The sequence below is a fragment of the Phaseolus vulgaris genome, chromosome 10 (genome assembly GCF_000499845.2).
Source record: "Phaseolus vulgaris cultivar G19833 chromosome 10, P. vulgaris v2.0, whole genome shotgun sequence".
Classification (NCBI taxonomy): domain Eukaryota; kingdom Viridiplantae; phylum Streptophyta; class Magnoliopsida; order Fabales; family Fabaceae; genus Phaseolus; species Phaseolus vulgaris.
This window is the reverse complement of record NC_023750.2, coordinates 6,620,922-6,639,500: the sequence shown is the minus strand read 5'-3', so window position 1 is coordinate 6,639,500 and position 18,579 is coordinate 6,620,922. Positions and strand designations below refer to the sequence as shown.

The following is an 18,579-nucleotide window of genomic DNA, read 5'->3' as shown; positions in this document are numbered from 1 at the left end:
CACTTAAATTTATTCATATAACAATTCAAAACACATTCATTGACTTATTCAGATACAATTCAACAATGAAGTTTACAACATCTACCATGTCTACAATTTCACATTTCAATCTCAATCAACACTTTAATTTACTATAAAACAAACAACCCTGCAAAAAAAGTTGAAATTGGTGACCACGTCAACCCCACATCCAGATCTTCTAATTTAAGGTTCTATTGAAAAAAATAAAACTAGTGTCCCTTACCTTAGTAGGAGTAGGCGTACTCACAAAGAGCTTCAACTCTTAAAGAAAATAAGGATATCTAACATGCACCACAATGTATTAATCAATGATCTAAATATATCACTAGGACATTGAAGCTCTAAATCTCACATGCAAAAGTAATCTATCCATGTAAACACGAAAACTTATACTACAAGAAAATCATGAAATAGAAACCAATTTTAGAGACTAAAAATAATTAGTTGCTATAGTGACTAAATTAGAAACCATTTTAGAGAATAAATAAATTTTTGGTTTCTAAATTAGTTTCTATTATTGTTAAATGGTTTCTAAATTGGTATCTAATTAGCAACTAAGGTTTTTGCTACCAAATTTAGAATTTAAATAGTTGGTAGTTAAAACATTGGTAGCTAATTAGATACCAATTTAGAAACTATTTTACAATAATAGAAACCATTTTTTTTTAGTTTCTAAAATGATCTCTAATTTAGTTACTATTGCAACTAATTATTTTGGTCTCTAAATATTGATTTCTATTTGATGATTTTCTTGTAGTGTTAAAACTAACTCAAAGTAAAAAAGAACAAATTTCAACTTACTTCAATCAAAATTCAGATTGAGCAATTTTACTATGCTCCCTGCTAAAAGTCTAAAAGTGATATCTGATCGTCAATTTAATGAAAGATGAGAATATAAATCTAGAAAGAATGTAGAAAAAAAAAAGAAATTTTTTCTAAAGAGATAATGGTTATATTAAAATAAAACATGAATAGATTTTTTTTATTTATATAATTTTTCACTTTGATATTAAAATATTTCGATTTAAATTTATCGTATTGACTTAGTTTTATTAAATTGAATTCATCAACTCAATACAATCATCACCAACTAGTTCCAATAATCAGTTCATGATTAATAAATTATTAACCATTATAATTTTTGCAATTTTTCAGAAAACTCACTTTTTATAGTGAAAACTTAAGTCTCCTTTTATTAAAAAAATGGTAAAAATAATTCATTTTAATTTTTAATATGAAAAAAACTGTGTAGCTAATGGATTTTTTCTGGAAGAATCTGAAACTCTTTTTTGGATGCTTTTGCAGGCGTTGGATGAATAAAGTGGTGACGTCATTTAATTGTACTATAATATATGAAAGAAAAGGAAACGTCATTTTTATATGACTTGGACCTATCATCATACACTTGGAATCTCTCACATGTGACTATTGTCCTTCCACCACTTCTTTCTAAGCATTTTGCACCTTAATTTTAAACGTGGCAAAATACATTCAAAGTATAATTGTAATATTAGTTTCAAATTGAGTCATGTTCAAATCCTATAATATTATTTTAAAAAATAAAATAAAATTGATATTTAAATTATTTTTTATTATTAATAAATAATCTATAAACTAATATTTAATTTACCAAACTTTAGAATCTAATTAGTTAGTACCTAAAACTTTGATAACTAATTATATATCAATTTATAAACTATTTATTAATAATAGAAATTATTTTAAATATTAATAATAATTTTCTTAATCTCTAAATTAATATTTAATTTAATCAATATAATAATTAATTATTTTTGTTTTTAATCTTTAAAATTAGTTTTTATTTAATAATTTTATTATAATATATGATTTAATCATTACATACTCTTTAAACATCGCCTCAATGATTCAGTTATGGTGTAATCATTATATATTGTTTGGTTATAGTTGGAACTTTTTTTTCAAAAAAATAAAATAAAATATGAACCACTTTATAGATGATCAAACCTTATACAGAACAAAACACGTCAAACCTTCACCTTTTCCCTGACAGCTTGTCAACTAACCTACCACACTTAACGGAAAAAAAAAATAACAAACTAACACGAAAAACCCAACCTATATAAATAGAAGACCAGAAAGTTCACAATCACTAATAAAAAACATACATGCCAGAGGATCAAGACACCGATCAGAATAAGAAAAGCAAGTAGAAACAATTTTAGATGTAATCCAAGATCATACCTTTAATTGAACCAAGGTGAACACTTTAGAATGACCAATCACTCCACCTTTAAAAATGTGTTTATTCCTATGTTTCCAAATTTCAGCAACAATTGCAACCCAAACACATCCCCAGACAACATTGACATTAATAGGTATTTAACAGTTTAAAATGCAAGAAGTGTTAGATAGAATCATGATGATCCATCGATGCAACCCAGCCAAGCGTAGCACAATTTCCAAACTAGCCAAACAAATCTACATTCGAAAAACAAATGTCGAGTTGTCTCCACTTCCACCTTGCAAATCAACATAAGTTACTAACAACTGCAATTCATCGCCTTTCCAAATTGTCCTTGGAAGCAATAGAATTAATTAACAACCTCCAAGCAGTGAATTGAGCTGAGGACAAAACTTTAATCTTCCACGAGAAATCAAACAAGGGCAAACTGACCCCTCAGAAGGGCCCATTACAATGTTGTAGGCAGATTTTACCGAGTACCCACAAACCTTGTCTTCCTTCTAAATCCATCTATCTTCGATATCTGAAACTAGGTTCAGACCTTGCAACACCTGTAAAAGCTGAAATTTCATATTATTCTCCCATTCAAACAGACCCCTCTATTAGAATTGTAGGCCTTGAACAAGAGGAGGGTGAATTGTTTATGGAGGATTTTTGCAAATATTGAAGGTATAGTGAAGGTTGATGAGAATTAATCAATCAGAAATCTGTTCAGCTGATTTTAAAAAGAGTTTTCACTTAATAGCAGAAAATCAACCAGTTGTTTTTGCGAAACAATCGGTTGTTTATAGCAGTAGTTATAAACTTCAAGCAAAAACAGATTTAAAGAGATAAGGGATAGAAAGATTCACACAAGAAATTTATACTGGCTGACTCTTAGCCAAGAGCTACATCCAGTCCCCGAAAAACCTCTGAGTATTCCACTAAGCAGTCAAACACTTTGATTACAAGACACACACCAAAATGGTGATCTTGAACCCTTCAAGAACACATACCACCTTTGGCAATCACACCACAGAATTCAGAACACCCTCTGAATCTGCACACCAACAGTTCTTACAAAAATACAATGGTCAAGAGAGAAAATGAATGATAACACCTGATACAATCACAAATTGAATAGAAGAAGTACAAAGCAAGAACATATGTAAGATGCATACATTTGAAACATAAGGATAATCATAGCTTTGGTTGATTTTCCTCAGAGCACCTTTTCTTTGACCTTCAATGTTTCCTTCCAAGAATACCTAAAAGAGAGAAATCAAGAAGCAAGGTTTGGTCCCCTTACGAATTTGGGTTCATAGGCATTAATTGGGACATTAGGAACCTTAGAAATCTTAAGAACCCACTTTAAAACACCTTTGAGAACAAAAAACCTCCTCACTCTGTAGAATTTAACAATGTGGCCCTTTTTCATGTAGTAAAAACAAATTTTAACCAATTGTTTCAACAAAACAACATATTGTTTTTCAAAGAAACTTGAGAAAGGTTTGGAAAAGGTTTGTTCCTGCTTTTTGGATTAAATCTCAGTCCAGTCTTGCCAAAAACACAATTTTGAGAAGTAAGAACAATTTCAAGATTGGATTGGCCTATGGAAAACTTGTCAACGATTTTTAAAAGGTATTTTAACCTTCTTTTGAAGAGATTCACAATTTTTACAAAAGCTTGTGCCAACACACTTACGAGAAGAGTTTTGGTAAATCATTTCTAGGTTTTCAAAATCAGTTTTTGAATTGCTTAACTCTTCTTCTAAGGTCTTGACTCTATTTTCCAACCAGTTGTTTAACCCTTTCAACCAGTTTTTCAATAGGGCCAACCTGTTAGCTTCCTCATGAGTTTGTTTGAAGGCATCAAAAAGTTTGCTATAGTTCTCAAAATTAATAGAATTGCTTGAACTTACATTGCTTGATTCTAGTTCTTCCTTTGCCATCAAACACATATTGGCTTCTTAATCTTCCTTTGATGATGAACTTGAGGATGAGTCATCATTACCTTGTCAAGCTATGTAGGCTCTTCTTGCTTTGCCTCTCTTTTCAAACTTTTATTAGCCCCTTTTCTCTTTGTTCTCATTGTTTGGACAATCAACCTTGATGTAACATTGTTTACCACATCCAAAACAAGTATAGTTTGTAGAATTAAATTTACTTATTTTCTTACTATTATACCTGTTTGAGGGTTGATTCTTTTCCAACTGTTCTTCTTTAAGAACTTGCCAAACTTCCTTCTGAGTAAGTTGAGAGTCTCACTATCACTGCATTCACTTGAGTCTTGACCATCCTTATGACCAGTAGTTCTTAAAGCAATGTTTTTCACATGCTTTTCTTCATTTTCTTGGTCATTAAGCCAATTAATCTCTAGTTCATGCTCCCTTAGCTTTCCAAACAAGGAGGTAGTGGTCAGTGTGTTCAAATGCTTGGATTCTGAAATTGCAGTGACCTTTTTTTTACCAAGATCTATACAAGCATTTAAGGATCTTGATGTTCAAATTCTCCCTTTCAAAGACTTTGCCTAGGCTAATGAGGTGATTCATTATGTGGGTGAATCGTTTTTGTACATTCGAGATTATTTCCCCTTTAAGCATCCTGAACATTTCATATTCTTGGATCAAGGGATGCTTCCTTGCCCTCTTCACATCAGTTGTGCCTTCAAGGGTAACCTCAAGGATGTCCCACATCTCCTTTGTAGATGCACATTGAGAGACCCTGAAAAATTCATCTGAATTCAAAGCAGAAGTGATAATGTTCTTGGCAATGCAATCATATTGAGTCTTTATTTTCAATCTCAGTCCATTGGGGTCAAGATTTTTCAATGGAAACATCATTTTTTTCAAGCTTAGGTACAAAAGGGCCATTTGTCATAACATCCCAGATTCCTCTATCAATTGATTCAACAAAATTTTTTATTCTTACTTATCAAAATTGATAGTTCAGTCCACAAAATAAAGGTGATCCATTTATAGAAGCACCCTCTCCAAAGGGTAGTTTTTCAGCCATTTTAAAAAGAGGGGATGAATTGTTTTCGCAAGATTTTCGCAAAGTTTGGAAGTAGAGTGAAAAGTTCTGAAAAATCAACCAATTAATTTTCTGTTCAACTAATTAAAAATTTTGTTTCAAGGTTATTTATAGAAAATCAACTTGTTGTTTTCTCAAAACAACCGGTTGTTTATACCAACAAAATATAAAACCAAGTTAAAATAGTTTATAAGAGAAGAGATAGAGAGAATCACACAAGAGGTTTATACTGCTTCACTCTTAACCAAGAGTTACATCCAGTCCTTAGTTAACCACTGAGAATTCACTCTGTAATCAACCCTAGATTACAAAACACACACCAAGAGTGATGATCTTGAACCCCTCAAGAACACACACCACTCTTTGGCAACACCACAATTTCCAAAAACACTTTTCTGAAACTACCTTATACAAGAACATGCAGAAATACAATGTTCGAGGATAAGATAATAGAATACACCTGGGTATTACGAAGCTATAGTTTAGAAGTATACAAAACCCAATTCTTGAATTCTTGAAAAACGTTTTAAGTAATCTCTCTTTCTTAGTCTTGAAAAGAATGTCAAGTTGCCTTTATATAAACCCAATCAAGTGGTCAAAGTGTTAGATAAAAAACTAAAAGTAGTTGGAATCATTTAAAACTAAATCAAACCACTTAACGGAATTTTGTTATGAAAATAACAGGTTGTTTTCCAAAACAATCGATTGAAATATATTTTTTGTTAAGGTTTTCATAAAAACAACCGGTTGTTTTATCGGAATAACCGATTGTTTCTGTTTGACAGCAAAGACAAAATAAGCACAATTTTTCCAAATCATTTTAAAAATCATTAAGTTTCAAACAAGAGGTTGTTTCAACAATTCAATAGGTTGAAAAACTTGTCTTAGCCTCAAACCCTTGAATAATAGTTTTTTCAACTGGTTGATTTAAAAAACAACTAAATAAAAATTCTCAACTTTTAAGAAAATACTTCTTTCAAGAAAGATAAAGATCAAATGAGCTTAGATCATTTCAAGAAGTGAATTAACAAGTTAAAAACTACTAGACAACATAAACATATCAGTAAGATCTTCAAACTTTTCACATAAATTTGGAGACATCAAAACATCTTAGTTAGTTTCGCTAGGCCTAAATGTTAAGTTTTTTAATCATTACTTATAACACTTGTTACATTTTTAAAAAATTGAATAAAATATATAAATAATTTTAACTTTTATTAAGCACGAAAATAGAGAGGTGAGAAAATGACGTATTTTTACATTTTGTGACGTTTATGTCTTTAGCGTTTGAGCATATTTCTTTTTTCTTGGTTTGAAGCGAAGATTTTGTTATTCCAAAGAAGCGAAAATATCTTGAATTATTTCAATAAAAAAACTTACTTTTTTATATCTTCAAATATTTATTATTGTTAAATAGGTTAAAATTTTCATGCTTAATTAATATTTTCAATATACTCTTATTAAATATTTCACTGATAGTTATATTAGATTTTAAGAATAAAAATATTAACCATAAACACTTTAATATAAAAATATAATATTAATTAAAGAGCTAAGAAATAAGTTGTGAATCCTATACTTTTTTTCACCAAAAACATCCTAAAAATAAATAGTAATCTCATAATCAAAGTTTACGTAATTAATTTTGTTATAATAAGAGATGTTATATGACATATGTTGTGACAATATATTTTACAGCTAAATTTACATAATACATTATAAATTTATTTTTTAAAAATCATATAACTATTTTTGTCGTTAATTTCTATTTTTTTATTCTATTTTTCTTCAATTAATTTACATTTGACTTTTTTTGTTTATTCTTTTACACACCTAGTACCTTTTTCCAAAAAAAAGCCTGAAAATCTAAACAAATAAATTGTTTTTTTTTCTTTTTTAAGCTTATTTGCAATATAAAATTCATCTTATTTTACTTGTCTAGACCATTATACAAAATCATTTTTAATAATTTTTTGTAATTTTTCTTTTAATATATGAAATTTTCATTTTAATTTTTTTTTATTTTAACTTTTTAAAACTTAAAAAAATAATATTTTATTAATGTAATCCAAATCTTTTTTGCCGTCTAGTATATGTCTTTGGAATCAAATTTTTTATTATTATTGTAGGACCATTCTATTTATGCACGTGTTTGGAGTTTTTTTGGTGGCCACTTGCTTTTTTATTTTTTGTAAGTGGTACAAAGTGGTGGCATATAGTTCCTATAATTCCATTGAAGTGTTTTTTTTTTCAGCCTCATTCTTCAAGGGTGTATCACATCAATAACTGTGATTTCTTCATCAATATATATACAATACACAAAATGAAACTATAGTTGGCATAAACAATGGATGAAACATGGGAAAAATGGTTTTCTGATTTGGTAATATACTCAACATCCATTACATTAGAATCATGCAAGCATTTATATCATATATATATATATACTTTTTGGTTGTTATGAAAATGGTTCTATCCCTTTTGCAGGAAATGGATGATGAGTTGCATATGTTCAATGAACACAACATGAACACTCTTGAGGAAGAATTGATGAAGGTGGTGAGTTCAGTGCCTTGTGATTCAGATTTTGCTAACAGCAGCAGCAACAACAATGGTTCATGTTTGGAAAGGAACACACAACATGCGAATTCTAATTCGGAGAAGAACCAAGTAGTTTCATCCTGCAATCTCTCTTTTGAGGATTCCACTGTGGTGTCAAATGTTCCTGATAAATCATTCCATGAAAAGCCTTTGAAGGGAAGAAGCTCTTCTCTGTCGCAACAACACATAATGGCTGAGAGGAAGAGGAGAGAGAAAATCAGCACCTTGCTTGTAGAACTTTCAGCCATGGTTCCTGGTTTGAAAAAGGTCACTTCAAACCCTTTCTATTTTTCTTCAACTTATAGGTTTAGTTATGTTTTCTATTTCCTCTTCATCTTTGATGCAGATAAAAAAATGAGTAAGTACTACTATAACCTTTTTATATTTGTGATTTGTTTTATGAATTTGCTATAAAAAATAGTTATTTTTATAAACTCTTGTGTCAATTTTATAATTTTCTTTAGTGAAAAAAAAAATATAAAATATGAAAACTTTTATTAACATGAATTTCGCAAAGAAATTTACTTTATTAAAGTTAGTAACTAATTAGATACTAATTTAGTAATTAAAGTTTTAATAGTTAAATAATAATTATTACTATATCAACTAAAAAATTATTAAATAAAAATTAATTTTAAAAAATTATTTATCATATTAATTAAGTTAGATATTATTTTAAATTTAAAAAAATTAGTATCTAAATTAATTTTTATTATTGATAAATAATTTGTAGATTGATATTTAATAAGTTATTCAGAATTTAACTAATTAATATATATATATATATATATATATATTTTGGTGATTTGAGGGTGGTTAGTAAGTATTATCATCCTTAATTATAAATAGAAAGTAACAATATTTTACACAAGTTAAGTTTTAGTTTGTATGAGTTAAGCATGATAAGTATTTTTTTATATTTATATTAATTAGGTAAGTCATAAGAAGACTTATTCCTCCAAAAGTTTATATTTCAGTTTCTAACTTACCTATTTAATTTTAATTCACAATGGCAACTTATGAGCACCTCATCAACTACATAATAAATTCATAACTTTTACACTGTAATATTACAATGGAGTTTGTATTTCTTAATTTCCTCGTTAAGTGTCCTAGTTCATATTAGAATGCGAGTGTTCCGTCTTTTCAATTTGATGTGACACAGAAACATTTTTTTTATTAAAGTGGCGACTCTTCACCACTCATCTTGGAGTCTTCCACCACTCCAAGTGGCGTGACCACTTCCTCCATCATCCATAAGCTTCTCTTACTCTTTCTTTTTTGCTTTGTCATTTGCACCATTGTTCTTTTCCATTCGGTCATCTTTTGTCATTTCTATCTTATATTGTCTTAAATTTCGCACCTCATCATCATCACTATATAATTGTATTTTTTTCCTCTTTTGTTCTCTATAAGAGAACTTTTACACTTACTTAACCAATTGGTTAAGTTCGTGTCCAATGACAATCTGTTTTGAGCTTATCACTATAATTGTTAATTCAAAAATCATAAATAAAGTGAAACCTCTAAAATGTGTCAATCTAAAATCAACTCACTACCAATATGTCAAAAAATTCATGTTAGTTGGCATTTTTCCATATCCATAATTTTCTCAAAAACAACTTCATTTTAGTAAAAAAAATAAGTAAAATGATCCCACCTTCATAAAAAAAAACCCCAAAAATCAATAAAGGATTTGTGGTTTATTTCCACATCCTCATATTAATTCAAGTTGACATTACAAAACGAATAAAACCATCAAAGTGAAATGAGTGTCAAAATTAAAGCCAAGCGTAATAAAAAGAATAGAATCAACCATCCAAGTTATGTGAAACATTTTTGAATTTGGTTGGTATGGTAGCTTAAAAGTAAAATATTTCTTTGTGCAGTTGGACAAGTTATCTATCGTAGGCAAAACTGTCGATTATGTGAAGTATCTACAGAATCGTGTAAAAGATTTGCAGGAACAACACAGTAAGATAGAATATGCAGAGTGCTGCAGAAACAACAAATCCAATGTTAACATTTCAGAGAATTCTAACAATGGTTTAGATGATAGACTTACTTTTCCTAAAGTTAATGTAAGTGTTTCAGGTGAAGATGTAATAATCAGAGTTACTTGTGAGAAACGAGAGCACATTGTTACAAAGTTTTTGTCCATGCTTGCATCTCACAATCTCTCCGTAGCTTGTAGCAGTGTTCTGCCATTTGGGACTTCTACCCTAAACATTTCTATCATTGCTAAGGTACCATCCAATATCATCCATGCAAAAAGAAAAAAATATTATTAGCTAGGACTTGTTTAGAGGAAAATTCTCCATAAATATTATGTTTTAAGAAAATCTTTTTTAATGATTTTTTTTCTAAAGAAACTTCATGTAAATTTCTTCATAAATTAGCTCTTACATCAGTTAATTTATTAAAAAATTTAAGCCATTTTTTAATAGAAATATTTATAAAGATTTTTTTTGTGTGTGAACATAATCAAGTATTGTAATGTATTGTGCAGGCGCAACATTTCGGCATGGCAATAGATGACCTAGTCAAAAATTTAAGTGAGGATTTATTGAAATTATATAACTTGCAACAATAATTACTTAATTTTTTTGTTAACAATCACTTTGTTGGTTTTTTTTTTCTAAGCTCATACTTATTTGTGTTGAGGTTTTTATGTATAAGAATTAGAATATCTTTAATACTTCTATTTATATTATTTTTTTTATAAAAATAACAACGAAAATCACTTATTGAATTTAATTAGAGAGTTATTATAAAAGTTAAGAAAATTTGACATAATGTCGATTTAAACTTCTTTGTATTATCAAGGCATATGCTAGTTATTCATTCATCACTTAGAATGCAACATATTTTCTAATTATAGGTTATAACTATGTTAGTTTCAAGCATATATAAACAAATTTATTTAAATATTGAAATCAATTTAAATGTATAAAATGCATGTTAATAATTTTTATTTTATTTTATGATTAATTGGAAAAAAAATTAATTATAGAAAATATTTTCAATAAATAGCTATTCATTCTAAAGATGTCAACTTTAGTTATCACATAGGGCTAAACCTATTAGGATTAACACACTTATTTGTAAACTATACGTGGCTCAATTGACATTATCATTACTAGCTACTAGTAGGAATACAGGCACTGACGTGCTTGTCTACATTTTTTATTTTTATTATTTATATATAATTATGTTTAATATTAAAAGTGAATAAACAATATTATTATTCACATACACTACAAGAAAAACATGAAATAGAAACCAATTTTAGAGACAAAAAAAAAATTAGTTGCTATAGTAACTAAATTAAAGACCATTTTAGAAAGTAAAAAGAATTGATTTCTAAATCAGTTTCTATTATTGTGAAATGGTTTCTAAATTGGTATCTAGTTAGCAACCAAAGTTTTAACTACCGATTATTTAGTTTCTAAATTTGGTAGCAAAAATCTTGGTGGCTAATTAGATACAAATTTAGAAACCATTTAACAATAATATAAACTAATTTAGAAATAAAAAAAAAATTAGTCTCTAAAATGGTCTCTAATTTAGTCACTATAGCAACTAATTATTTTTTGTCACTAAAAATTAGTTTCTATTTCATGATTGTCTTATAGTGATACTTATACTATTAATATAAATTTAAGTTCATTTTAATAAATACGAATACATGTAAACATAAATTTTATCAAAAACATAGCTAACATAGTAGTAATACATGATAGACTTATCGATTATTCAATTTAGTTTTATTTTGATTAAATATAAATTTTTACAATGCAGATTATCACCAATAAAAATAAAATCATAGTATGGAGCAGTAATAAGATTTCTGTTAACTGCATTTTTTTATTGAGCCAAATGTCAAATATATGTCAATCTCATTTTTGAAATAATATTTGTTATATGAATAGTGTTGTTTCTCCTTTCTTTATAAATTTTTTCTCGTGTATTAATTTCTCCTTTCTATTTTCAACATTTAGTCTTCAAATTTGTGTTTGTTATATAATCTATTAAAATCTGAAAAAAATAATAAATATTAAAAAAACATTTAAAAAATTATAAAAATAAATATTTATATTTACTTTTAATTAGACAATTTTAAAATTCTAAATAATTTTTTAAAATAAGCTTATATAATTTTTTAATACTATTTTTTTGATAAAACTAATTAAAGTAAAGAAAACTAAGTTAATAATTAATAAGATAAACATAAAAGGGTATTGATATATTAATTTCAAGTAAATTTCATATTTGTTAACAATATTAACTTATCTGTAAAGGAACCTATGCTATATTGCTTTATTATAAAATTTACGTTAAAAAAAAAGAAAATATCCAAAATATGAAATTAATCAATTTTAAATGCAAATGATAACATTATAAAAGACTTTCTTTAACTGATCTCATAAGTCTGTTTTTCTCTTTAAAAACTCACATATTACAACACAATAAAAATTGAAAATTTATAACTATTAATAAAACATTAAAAACATACTATCAATTTATTCCTAGTCTTTATTCCTCTCTCCAATTTTCTCTTTTTTTCTTATTAATTTTATTACATTTTTTTTATAATATATCAGTTTTTCACAAGATGTGGGAAGTATGGTAAAAAAAGAATGTGGAAAGTAGGTATGTGGGAAAGAAAGATAAAGAAGGTGGGAAGTAGGGTAAGTGGTTTATGTGTAGTGGAGAATCATAAAAAGTGTTTCTTAAAAAAAATTTAAAACTGCTACAATAGTGGAGAGTAATTAGGAATAATAAATGTAGTGCACCTTGGAAAATCCTTTTATATATATAGGTATAGATTTTTTATTTTGTTATTTAATTATATTAAAATGTGGAAAAAATGAAATACAAAATTTAATCAAATTAAATAATATATTACTATTTGTGTTAATCTTTTATTAATTATATTTATATTTATTTTTAATTAAATATGTTTAAAATAATTAAATAATTATATTTTTTTATCACAATAAATCAAATGTAATATTATTGAAGAACTTAATATTTTAACAATATGATTCTTAATGAGTAAAAAAATTGAAGTTATTATTTTATAAAATAAACTAAACATCTCTATTGAAAAAAAATAAAATAAAATGTATACATTAAAGAAATAGTAAAAAAAAATAAGATAAATAAAAGAGATGAAATATGAAGTGATGGATTTGTGTCCTCCTCTTTTCGGTTTTGGTGATGGTTTGCGAAAGCTCCATGGATTGAAGGTGGAACAAGATCCTCCTAAGAGTGGTGGTGATCTTGAAGGTGCATGAGAAGTAAGATATGAGAGTGGTGAGGCCAACTCTTCTTGGAAGGTGACAGTTTAGGAAGATTAAGAGCCTAACCTAAGGGGTTTTGGGCAAAGAGTGAGAATGACACAATTTTGGCAGCAATTCACTCATGTATTAATCTTGCATTTACATGACCCAAGCTCCTCTATATATAGCAAGAGTGGGCTAAATATAAAATGAGAATTGGAGGGGAATTCAAATGTTGGCACATGGGAAGGTGGCTCCTAAATTCAGCACATGGAAGGTAGGTTCTAGAATTCTTCCATGTGCTAGGAGTTCTAGAACCTTACGCTCCACTTAGGCTAAATGTGGGCTGGACCTAAGTTTAATTAGGAGTAGGTAACTATAATTAAACTTAGGTTAGCATTTTAGGTACCACTTTGTATGTTTCAACAAAAATACAAAAAAATTAAACTATGCTACTTTTGACAAAAATGTAAAAACTATTCTACACTAGAGTTTATGATATGTAGAATGCGTCCTTTTGACCCCTCTTTGACCATAACTCTAGTGGTTGCCTCAATTTGACATTTTGGTGGCCTTTCAATGGATTGATGTCGGGGCCTCTTCCATCATCCCCTCCCTCTTGAAAAGGATTTGTCCTCAAATCCAAGGCTTCATCCTCGTAATTAGTAGTGGGATGTATGTGGCTGGATGATGTCCATCATCTCCTTCTTCTTGAGAAAATCTATCCTCAGATCCACAGGGTCGATCTCGGATAGCAGCCTCTTGCTTTGACAACTATGCTCGTCCTCCCGGATCAAACGTCCATCTATGGGAATCATCAAACAAAGCAAATGTGTTAGTTTGAGCAGTTGTATCAATTTTATTACGTTGCCATTCCTCTTGTTTTTCTATTGTTTTTGGAAACTTCTCATAATATTTCTTGATTTGTTGTTGTATTTGTTCTTTAATCCTCTCATGCATTCTTTTAACAAATTCAACTTTAGTAGATTCTTCTTTATGCACAAAGGTATGTGGATTAGGAATGGGTAACAAATCTAAAGGGGTAAGAGGATCAAACCCATATACAACTTCAAATAGGGAAATATTAGTGGTCTTGTGAACTACCCTATTGTATGCATACTCATCCCTAGAGTTGTGATTATCTCTCATGATTACTCTAGGCATAGTAGGAAGAGTTATATTTTCAACTTTATTTTGACCATTCGTTTGAGGATGATAAGACTTTGAAGAGTTCAACTTAGTTCCAAGTTTTTCCAAAAGTATCCTCAAAAAATGGTTTTCAAATTTTGGATCTCTATCCAACACTATGCTTGGAGATAAACCATGAAGTCTTACCACTTCTCTAAAGAAGAGCCTATCCACGACCATAAAAATGGAATCAAAACCTTTTGTTGTCCTAGGAAGTTCTAATATAAAATCTATGTTTATGTCTTCCCATAGAGCACTTGCAAAAGGTGAAGGAGCATAGAGTTCATGAGACATTGCCTTAGAGTTAGTTTTAAAATAAGAAATACGTTTAGGGTAATGTCTTTGAACATCTTTCCTCATGGGTAACCAAAATAATTTTCCTTTTAAGAGCTCTAGAGTTTTATCAACTCTAAATTGGCCCATGAGTTCTCCTATATGTGATTCATTTCCAAAGAGTTTTCTATGTGTTATTTGGGGTATGCAAAAATTTTCTTCTTTAAATAAGTACCCCTCATAAACATAAAACCCTCCATGTACTCTATGTTGATACTTAACAAAAGTGGTTGCAAAATCTTGATAAAGTTTAGGTATGTTATTAAATCCAAGAATTTGGGCTCCAAATTTAGAAAATAGGGCATGTCTCTTTGATATAGTATCCACCACAATAGTTGTATTGCCCTTCTTGTATTTGATAACATATGGAATTTGCTCAAGAAATCTCATCCACTTTGCACGTGTTTTGTTTAACTTGCGTTGACCCTTTAAATATTTTAAAGACTCATGCAGGGCCCTCACAAGTGCATAGAGCTCTTTGTTATAGATGGGGTAGTTGAGGGTTGCACCATGAAGTTTTTCAATAAAATATGCAATTGGGTGCCCACCTTGCAATAACCCAACACCTATTCCTACTCCCAATGCATCACACTCTAGCTCAAAAGTTTTTACAAAGTTTGGTAAAGTTAGAATGGGTGCATTGGTGAGTTGAGCTTTCAACCTTTGAAAGGCTTGCTCATGTTTCTTCATCCAACAAAATGGAGTGTCTTTCTTCACTAACTCACTGAGTGGTGAAGCTAGACTTGAGAAGTTAGGATCAATTCTCCTATAATAACTTGCTAGACCATGACAACTCCTAACATCTCCTACATTTTGTTGTGTTGGCCATTCTTGGATGACTTTGATTTTCTTAGGGTCAACATGTACCCCATTTTTGTTAGCTATAAAACCCAAAGACACTACACTATTAACATAGAAAGTACATTTATCACTATTAGCAAACAAACTATTAGCCCTAAACACTAAGAAAACTTCCCTAAGGTGGCTTAGGTAATCATAAACTACTATATATTTACCTATGCAATCCCCTTTAAAGGGTTCTTTTTTCACTATGCTTGTAAGGGATGTTGTAAGATATTCCTCGTTCTTTCTAGATTCACACAACCCCTCACTTGGCTTTTCTATTTCTTTCTTCTTCTTTTTCTTATTTTCTTCACTCTCACTAGTTTCTTTTTCTTGGCTACTATATTCATCTTTGTTCCTTAAGATCATAGATCTTTCATTGGAACAATTAGATGCTAAATGACCCTTACCAAGACATTTTAAACATTGAATTTCTTTAGCTTGAGTGTGTGAGATATGCTCAGCTAGGTTTTGGGAAAGTTTTATAGATGTTTCTTTTATATGTTCTTCCCCTCTTTGGAACTCATCCTTGTCATAAGATACAAAGTATGAACTTTGTTTTTGACTTGATTTTTTGCTCAGAATTTGTTTTTCAACTTTAATGCTAAGTTGAATCAAGTCTTTTAAATTTCTATAAGATAAAAGTTCAACTTTGTTTCTTATCTTAAGTTTGAGACCACTTAAAAACCTAACTATGGTGGTATGGTTGTCTTCGTTAATCCTTACCCTTTTCATGTATATTGCCATCTTTAGCCAATATTCTTCTACACTTAGATTTTTTTGATGAAGTCCTTAGAGTTTGTCCATTGACTTCCTTTTGTAGGATGAGGGAATATGGCGACATCTCAAAGCTCCCCTAAGGTCATTCCAATATGTAATGGGAGGGTCCTTGTGGAGATGTCTCTCAATTTTTAGGGCAATCCACCAATTCATAGCATTTCCTTGAAAACTTAAGATGGTTAAGGGTACCTTTCTTTCCTCACTTACTCTATGGCAAGCAAACAATTGTTCTACCTTCATTTCCCAATCTAGATAAGTTTCTACATTTTCTTTCCCATGGAAATAAGGTAGATCTACCCTAACCTCCTTAGTGCTTTCTTATTCTTTTCTTTCTCTTCTAGTTCTCCTAGGGGGTGGTTGATAATATTCATTTATCCTAAGACTTTCTTCCCCAAAAGATTCATGATTGTGAGAACTAGATGCATGTGAATATATTTTTTTAGATTTTTGAGAGCTTTCATCCTTTTCTTTAGCCATTTTCAACTCTTCGATTTGGGCCTTATGTTCCAATTGTCTATATGAGAGTGATTGAAAGTCCTTGACTAATTGTTTTAAAAGAGTTTTAATGGACTTTATATCACTTTCACTAGATTTAGAAGAGTAAGTTGACATGACTAAAGCTTTGTGTTAAACGTATTTTACCTCAAGAAAGAAAAGGAAAGTAATGAAGGTAGCTTTCCAGGAAAGAGAGGTGAGTCACTAGGACTTCTTAAGTACCAAGTCTTTCCTTGCCAAAACCTATCCCTCAAAACTTCACCCAATTCTTTTTCTAAGTAATTTACTTACATCACAATTAGGAATGAAAAGTCATTTTTTATGCAAGGAAAACAATGCAAAGCAATTAAACAATGCAAATCAAGTAATTAAAGTAAAGCAATTAACTAAGCACAAATTAAAGATTGCTAACTACAAAGCTTTATACTAGACGATTCCTAAGGTGAGGCTTCTAGACACTTGGAGCCATTGAAGACACACTCACCGTCTACACGTGATTAATCCACTAATTAATCAAGGTTGAATGTAATTACAACTCAAAGAAATTGAATTACACAAAATAAAATTCAGATTTCCTAAACTATGCACTCCTTGGCTTGTGATTGATCTTCCTTGTTGTGTTCTAGAAAGTATATGTGTTTGTATTTGTATTTGTATTTGCTGCAGCTCCTTGCCTTAACCTCTTATGGTTAGCCAATTAAAATATTCAAAACAGTACCTACTAAGTAGGGATGGACTCACCACAAGGTTAATTCCACTTAACAAGCACCAATTGAATTTTGTTCACCAACAATTTAGAAGTCAAGAAATGAAAGCAAAGAACAATTCAAATTTAAAAATAGGACAACAGCAAATGGATTTGATTTATAGGACACAACTAGAAGGAGTATTGAATAATATTGGACTAGCAATAAAAATAGGCACTCAACAAAAGGTGGCAAACAAATTGAACCTAGAGAATGACACTAGAATTGATTAGAAAAACCAAAACAGTACTACTGGAAATTTTAGGTCCAAAAAGCGTGACTTATAAAATTTATGCTGAGCTGGCTATTTGAAATTTGATTCTGAAATTTGAACCACAAACTATTCAAGGTCTTAGAAAACTTTTGGCTCTGGAATCGCACCAAAACTATCCACCAAATAATTGTGATAAATTTTTGAAAATTCTTGTCCAACTACCGTATATTTTGGTGCCAGAATGCACACTTTTTTTTGTTTTATTTATCATTTTTTCTCTATTTTGTCTTTTGATCTAATTCTTTTTTTCATGATTTTCTAATACATCAAACTGTATAGATCCAGATTTTAATAATTTTTCTTCAACGTATTTGAATTTCATAACAAAATAAAACAGCCAGCACAAAATTTGAAAAACAGAGTAATCCTAATTCTGGAATTTAAAAAACAGAATGAAGAACTTCAAAAACACAATGGAGTGAATGTATATGAATGTGTATGGATCTAACATACAAATATGAACTCAAACTAAAAGAAAAATGCACCAAAGGATCAACAAACATAGAATTATAAATTTGGACTCAAATCAAATCAAGAAACCAAAATTATCAACAAAATCAGCACTACATGGAATTGATGACAAATTAGGAGAAACATGACTTGACAAAACAAAATTTGATGGAAAAACGATCTTCTTCTAGTAATAATCTTTGTAATTTCTTCTTTGGATGAATGATGAAGGAGATATAATGAGCGGAAGCATTAAAGAAACTCAAGAGGAGTTTCCATGGATTGAAGTGGAGTAGGAATTTGTGAGAGTGAGAGGTGAGGCCAACTC

General features: G+C 29.4%; 1 protein-coding gene across 1 annotated transcript; it reads left to right on the top strand.

Annotated features, from left to right (window-relative positions):
* The first annotated feature begins 7,570 nt into the window (after window positions 1-7,570).
* Window positions 7,571-10,504, top strand: LOC137818859 (transcription factor bHLH18-like). Its single transcript, XM_068622487.1, has 4 exons — window positions 7,571-7,639; window positions 7,744-8,124; window positions 9,747-10,103; window positions 10,367-10,504. Exons 1-4 carry the CDS (start codon window positions 7,604-7,606, stop codon window positions 10,448-10,450), a joined length of 858 nt encoding a protein of 285 aa, XP_068478588.1. The 5' UTR covers window positions 7,571-7,603; the 3' UTR covers window positions 10,451-10,504.
* The last annotated feature ends 8,075 nt before the right edge of the window (window positions 10,505-18,579 follow it).

What these genes read in the sequence shown, in the direction of transcription:
- LOC137818859 (XM_068622487.1), top strand. Translation starts at nt 7,604, where the DNA reads ATGGATGAAACATGGGAAAAATGGTTTTCTGATTTG. An exon ending in AAAAATGGTTTTCTGATTTG is followed by an intron (nt 7,640 to 7,743) that starts GTAATATACTCA and finishes TCCCTTTTGCAG; the next exon opens with GAAATGGATGATGAGTTGCA. An exon ending in ACATTTCTATCATTGCTAAG is followed by an intron (nt 10,104 to 10,366) that starts GTACCATCCAAT and finishes TGTATTGTGCAG; the next exon opens with GCGCAACATTTCGGCATGGC.